The 6,598-nt window shown below is 39.5% G+C and overlaps 1 protein-coding gene across 2 annotated transcripts in view; it reads left to right on the plus strand.

Annotated features, from left to right (window-relative positions):
• The window catches only part of EGFL6 (EGF like domain multiple 6), a 63,199-nt gene extending 56,601 nt beyond the window's left edge, over window positions 1-6,598 (plus strand). For both annotated transcript variants that reach the window (XM_070502694.1, XM_070502693.1), the window contains exons 11-12: window positions 430-695; window positions 5,954-6,598. In XM_070502694.1, the coding sequence (XP_070358795.1) occupies window positions 430-695; window positions 5,954-6,064 (377 nt within the window). In that variant the 3' untranslated portion in view covers window positions 6,065-6,598. The remainder of the gene's footprint in view (window positions 1-429; window positions 696-5,953) is intronic.

The raw sequence follows: 6,598 nt of genomic DNA on the forward strand, positions 1-6,598 counted from the left end.
TTAAATACCACACTGTAGACACACCTAAGGAGCTGGCTGTCATACACATCACTAACTCATTCCAAAGTTCAAACAACCAAGGTGGAAAATTCTGGAGCACCAGTTCTCCATCAGCTGCAAATTACCTGCAGTGCTAAAAGACCATTTAATAGATTCTTACCCCATATCTGCTGCTACCAAGCTTTGTGAATGTGGACAAATTCCTCAGCATCTCTGACCCTCAGTTTCCTTCTCTATACAACAAAGGATTTCAGCTTTGTGATCCCTAAAATACATTTTAGCATGAAAATTTTGTTCCTATGTTCAAAATGAAAAGGACATCAGCTTTCCCTGTATGAGACTATCATTCATTTTTTATAGTTATTTTATACACTATAGCCAAACCCTTTACAGTGGCCTCATTGACTGTGCGTTTTTCTTCTCTTAAAGCTGTTGGCTACTATATGGCAGTTCCAGCCCTGGCAGGCCATAAGAAGGACGTTGGCCGGTTGAAACTTCTCCTCCCCGACCTGCAGCCCCAAAGCAACTTCTGTTTGCTTTTTCATTACCGGCTGGCTGGAGACAAAGTAGGGAAACTTCGAGTGTTTGTGAAAAACAGTAACAATGCCCTGGCATGGGAGGAGACCAGGAGTGAGGATGAAAAGTGGAAGATGGGGAAAATTCAGTTGTATCAAGGGATCGATGCTACCAAAACTGTAAGTGGAAAAACAGTGTTAAACTAGATACTTACATTTTCAGTGATTTAACAAACAAAACAAAACACTTACTGAAGTACCTAGGCACTGGAGCTACAAAGATGAATAAGACTATTCCCCCATACTTAAAACACTTACATTCTGGAGCAAAATAGGTGAGGCAATTAATCAGCACAATTAATGATAATATTTGTCAGGTGTAAGCATATCACATTCTATGGAAATGGTCTGTGGTGTGGCAGGCTCCTCTCACCAACTTCCTTCTGAACCAGGAGATAAATTCCATAACGTGTAAAAGAACATCTTGCTCATTCGTTCTATGCCCAGCACTTACCACAATGAAAGGAAGCTAGAAGGTCATTTTTTAAATGCTTTTTGAACTGAACTGAGAGTGGCTGTTGTCTGGGATCCTCAAGACCACCCTCAGGTTCCATGATTCCCTAGAAGGATTCAAAGAATTCAGAAAAGCTGTTATATTCATGATTACAGTTTGTTACAGTGAAAGGATAGAGATTAAAATCAGCCGAGGGAAAAGGCACATAGGGCAGAGTCCAGGAGAGCCTGGGCACAAGCTTATAGTTTCCTCTCCCTGTAGAGTCATATGAACAGCTCTTAATTCTCTCAGCAATTATGAGTGACAACACGCACAGAGTATTGCCCACCAGGGAAGCTCACCCAAGCCTTGGTGTTCAGGGTTTTTATTGGGGGTCAGTCTGCCTGCATGATTGCCCACATGGATGACCTTAGTTACTCAATCTCTTGCTTCTCCAGAGGTCAGGCTGATACTGTGTGACCTAAAGCCCCCACCATAAGTCACATGGTTAGCATAAATGATCTGACATGGCCAAAGACACTCTTTTTTTTTTTCCTGTGCTCTGGCTGAGCTTCCTTTCTCCCAGGTGCCCGTCTTCTTTAACCTTTCCCCTCCTCCATTTCATGCGTGTCAAATCCTACACTGGTCACCTCTCACTCTCTAGAGTATTCTCTCTCCCTCAATTTCATGTGTTACAATTTGTACTTTCCATTTTTCTTATCTTACATCATAGCTATTTGTATACAAGCTTTATTTTCCTTATAAGATCGCAGATGCCTTGTGGATGGGACATGACTAAATGGAAAAATATATACCAAGTTAAAGACACTCTTTAGAGGTAGGATAATCCAAGGACTTAGCAGGTATCTTCCAGGGACCAGTAAGGGCCAAACGTTTCTTTGGAATGTGCAGGGTTTGGACAACTCAGACCTGCTGACTTCATCCTTTACTGCACAGTGGGTTTAATAAAGGAAGAGGGAACAGAGTTTTAAGAGGAAGTTGATCTATGGGATGAAATGCTCAGAAAGAACAAATAGGATAAAAATAGCAAAGAGTCTATCAAGTTTGACCATCAGGAGGTGGCTAGTGACTTCTGCAGGAGTTATTTCTTTGGAGTAGAGGGGAAAGGCCACACTATGGAGCAATGAGGAGGGAAGGGAGCAGAGCCCTGGAGGCAGCTACTATGGGCCCTTGTGAAAAGTTTGTTCAAGGTGGGAAGGGAAAAGATAGAGTGAAAGCTAGAAGGAGGTACATGAAGAGCTGAATACCAACCACTGGTGACAAGAGGACGAACAATTAGTAGAGCCATGAATTGAGATTCCATTTATACTTTGTTTGTGAAAGATAATATATTACTTAACATAAGTAAAATCCTCTTTCTTGGTAATAGGCGTCAGACCAAAAACCCTGATCCCTAGTCAGATGTTAAATTCAACATCTTTCTATTCACTTATCACACTTGAATCAAAGCAGAACATCTTATTTAAAATACATCCTAAGACATGACTATAGATAAAAGTATATGTTGGGCCGTAGTTAATGAACTTCCTAACCGTTTTTCCTTCTTCCAGGGCTTGTTTAGTGCTGACAAGCACATTAATTCTAGTTTATCCTCATTGCAATTTATTTGAATCAATACAAATCCAATCCACATATTTACATTGTTGTATTTGTAGCATGGTTTAGGGATTGTGATGTTGAGTTGTGCTATATATGGTTGACATTCCTGTTGGAGAGTTGAAATATGCCTCTACACAGCATTTATAATTACCTCCATATTTACTGAATTTATATATGGAGAAATATTTTATTTAACATGGTGGCTTGAGGGGGGTGTATGCCATCAAAACAGTGATTTGTTTTAAATGCTCATTTTTGAAAACATGCCTCCAAAGAACCTGCCCAGCAATGACACTGTACCACATCACTGCTCTGTTAGAGGGATGCTCGGGCCCAGCAGGGGCCTAAGGCACGTGCCTGTGCCCTGGACTTTTTCAATACTAGGGCAAACCTTGGTGGGGCATATTGGAGGGTAGGGAAGCTGAATAATCCAGGCTGAGGCATGCATTCCAGTTTATCAATGTCATATTGACCGTGGATATTTGTAGTAGGTGTGACTCTTAACTCCATAAACTCAGGTATATAAAATAAGTCACATTGCTTTCTCTAAATCAAATTATATCTGAATCCAAAGCCTCATCCCATTAGGCTGGGTGGAAAGTTCAGTCTCAGCTATTTGCTCATGCAGGGTTGAGGGAGGGCCCCCCTCCCTAGGGTGCCTGAGCTTCTGAAAGGCTAAAAGTAGCACAGATATTAAGAGAGGGTGGAACATCTTCACTTCATCCATGGATGCGCACATTTTCTGCACCCTTGTGGCTCTTCAAGTCACTCATCTCTTCAACTTCCATGCCAGGCCGGGACACAGAAACCTTCACTGAGGCTGGAGTCTTGTTGCTGAGAATCCATCCTCCAGAGGAAGTTAAGGCAACCATTTTCCATCTAGAGTTCTGCCAGGGAGAGACAGTGGGGTGGCTTCCTAGGCTGGAGAATCTCACTTTTCCCCCCTCACTGCTTCTGCTTGTATCCCTCACAGGCACTTCCTCCACCTTCTACTGGCATAGTCTCCTCATGGAGGTTAAGCTTGTGGGGACGAAACATCAGGAAGGGGATTGTCTCGTAGAAAAGTCTGCTTTCGATTGTTATATGCCAAAATATCCTTGAGAAAAGAGAGGATAAGAAGCCTGCCTAATCTTTTGGTACCACGGTAGGCAAAAATGCAGTGAAAAACAAATGCAAGTTAGAATGTCAATTAATTACCCTGACTTTTAGCTATCTGAGAGTATCAGTCAGGGATTTCGGTGATGGAGCAGCCACCATAGCCCAAGATCTAGACATGCCCACCTGCATTATCCCACCCATTGCAGCTGCTGTGAGGGGTCTGCTCTTTGGCTCACTACTGTTTAAAGTTACCTAAAAGGAACATCTTCCTGAAAGCAGTTGCTTCCTGAGAAGAGACTAGGGGAGCAAGAAATTTCTATACCCAGGTGTGCTATCACTTGCTGCTCAGTGGTGGCTTGTCTCCAGTGCTTCTCAAGAAAATGAAGCCAGGGAGCTTAAAAGCAACAGAGAACAGCCCAGGCAGTGGACAGTCACTGTCTCTCTTTGCCCCCATTTGTCCCTCTGAGGCTTCCCCTCGTCTCTTTGAAGAGCTGGGGAAAGTGGGACACAGTGGTGACAGCAAGTCTAAAATCGCTTCATTTCTGCCACATTGAAAACTCCTCTGTGATTATTTATGAAGCAGAAAAGAAGTGCTTTGTGGGGCCAGCCTGGTAGCGCAGCAGTTAAGTTTGCACGTTCAGCTTCCGTGGCCCAGGGTTCGCCGGTTCAGATCCCGGGTGCAGACATATGCACCGTTTGTCAAGCCATGCTGTGGCAGACGTCCCACGTATAAAAAATAGAGGAAGATGGGCATGGATGTTAGCTCAGGGCCAGTCTTCCTCAGCACAAAGAGGAGGATTGGCAGCGGATGTTAGCTCAGGGCTAATCTTTCTCAAAAAAAAAAAAGATGCTTTGGGGGATGGTGAATAGTTGTGTGATGGCATTGTTGTACACATGATTCTTAAGGATCTTTCTTTAAAAGGCCAATTTGCTGTAAGTTTGAATTTACTTTAAAAAAAAGTTTAGAAAAGACAAAGGGAAATCACTTTATTGAAAAAAAGTACAGTTTGATAATCATTGCCCCCCATAACATGAGTGCTTCCATATTTTGCATTTTACTTGCCACGTGAATATATATTTTAATCTATTTATGACCACAGTATGCAGATGATACTGTTGAATTTGTTTTGATAGAATATGTGTGTGTGTGTCATGTTATTCTTTTCTCTCTAAACTTTTTGTTCCAGGGTAACCTCAGTCCTCTTTGAATCAGAATCCTTTTGCTGTGCTTTCAATCTGCTTCTCTCTGATATTGAGAATTAAAGAGCCCACTAGGCGTATTCCCCTCTTTATTACTTCTCCTTATGGTGAATGGTATTTAATAGGTGCTCCATAAATTGTAGCTATAATTTTTTTTCATAATTATTGAATTTAAAGTATGTTGGTGTTTTTTCCTGATAAAAAAATAGTTCATGTTAGTTTTATTAAAACATTACAATATTGAAGAAACTTAGAAACATTCATTCAGCAAATATTTATTTTAATAATATTTCTTCGGAAATATTTTTGGATGAATGGACGCATATAAAAAAGTCATTGTATGTCCTTAATTTTGTTAAATGAGTCACCCCTGTTGTTTTGTGTCCAATTTGAAGATCAATTTTTTTAGTATTCATCCTCTCTTCTCTCTATATTAGAAATTTCTAAAATATAAAGAAGTTTGCTTCTCTTTTGATTATTACTAAATGTCTTAGATAAAAATAATTATAGCCTAGTATAAAACAGAAGACAATGACATTCCAGATAATTTCTGAATATATAAACCAATATTTTAAGAAAAATAACTATATTACTATAAACTACTAAAATCTGAATATATCAAAATAATTCCCTTTCAATTATATAGTTTTGCGTTAGATGTTCACGAGGAATATTAAATTTCTTCTAGCCTAGTTTTTGAAAAGAAAACCATATCCTTTTATTTTTGCTTTTTTTTTCTTTAAATGGGAATTCCAAAATTTCCTCTTAAACCTTACCCTTCTTGGCTTTATGGGGCTTTCCAGATTCTTTTAGATGTTGCAGTGACTCTATTTTCTCTGAACACAATTCACTCAGTGTGGATACCTGGCATTGGGAAAATACAATGTATTACTATAAATTCAATGTCAAAGCCTGTTTCTATACAATAGGGACCAAGTTTAGTCCTCTTGAATAGCTATTAAATAGTTTGATTCTATCATTGTTTTGAATATTTTGAAGTCATTTTTTATTCCCTCTCCATTATTAGATCATTTTTGAAGCAGAACGTGGCAAGGGCAAAACCGGAGAGATTGCGGTGGATGGCGTCTTGCTGGTTTCAGGCTCCTGTCCAGATGGCCTTGTATCTGTGGACGGTTGAACGTTACTGTTGTCTTTTATATCTTTATATTTGGCTTTTTATGTCAGTTCTCTGTTTTTTGATATTACATCATAGACCCCCCCCCCATTTTAGAAATACAAACTGAAAAATTATAATGTACCAACGGAAACATTATTGTAAGACACCTTTCTTGTATAAGATGCGCCGATATTTGCTTTAAATATAGTACCACTATGATTTCTCATTCATTTCTGAATTTATAAAATGTGGAAATGCCAGTTCAGTTTTTGCCCCCTGGTGTGATTTGTCTACATGAGTTGATGAACTTCTCTATACAACATTTCTAGAATTACAAGGAAAAAAAAGGCACAGAGCAATGTTTAACTCTTTGACTTCTATGGCACTTCTTGGAAACGATGACATCACAGATAGATTTTTACCTAAGTGGCTTAGCCTGATCTTTTACAGCCAAGCTTGTATATTTAACTTCTTTGTAATAATAATACCCAGATAATCACCTTGTGTCATGGTTTAAATTTTTCTAAGAAAATGTGTTGTTGATTCTATGTTTAA

Source organism: Equus asinus, chromosome X, assembly GCF_041296235.1.
Source record: "Equus asinus isolate D_3611 breed Donkey chromosome X, EquAss-T2T_v2, whole genome shotgun sequence".
Lineage (NCBI taxonomy): Eukaryota > Metazoa > Chordata > Mammalia > Perissodactyla > Equidae > Equus > Equus asinus.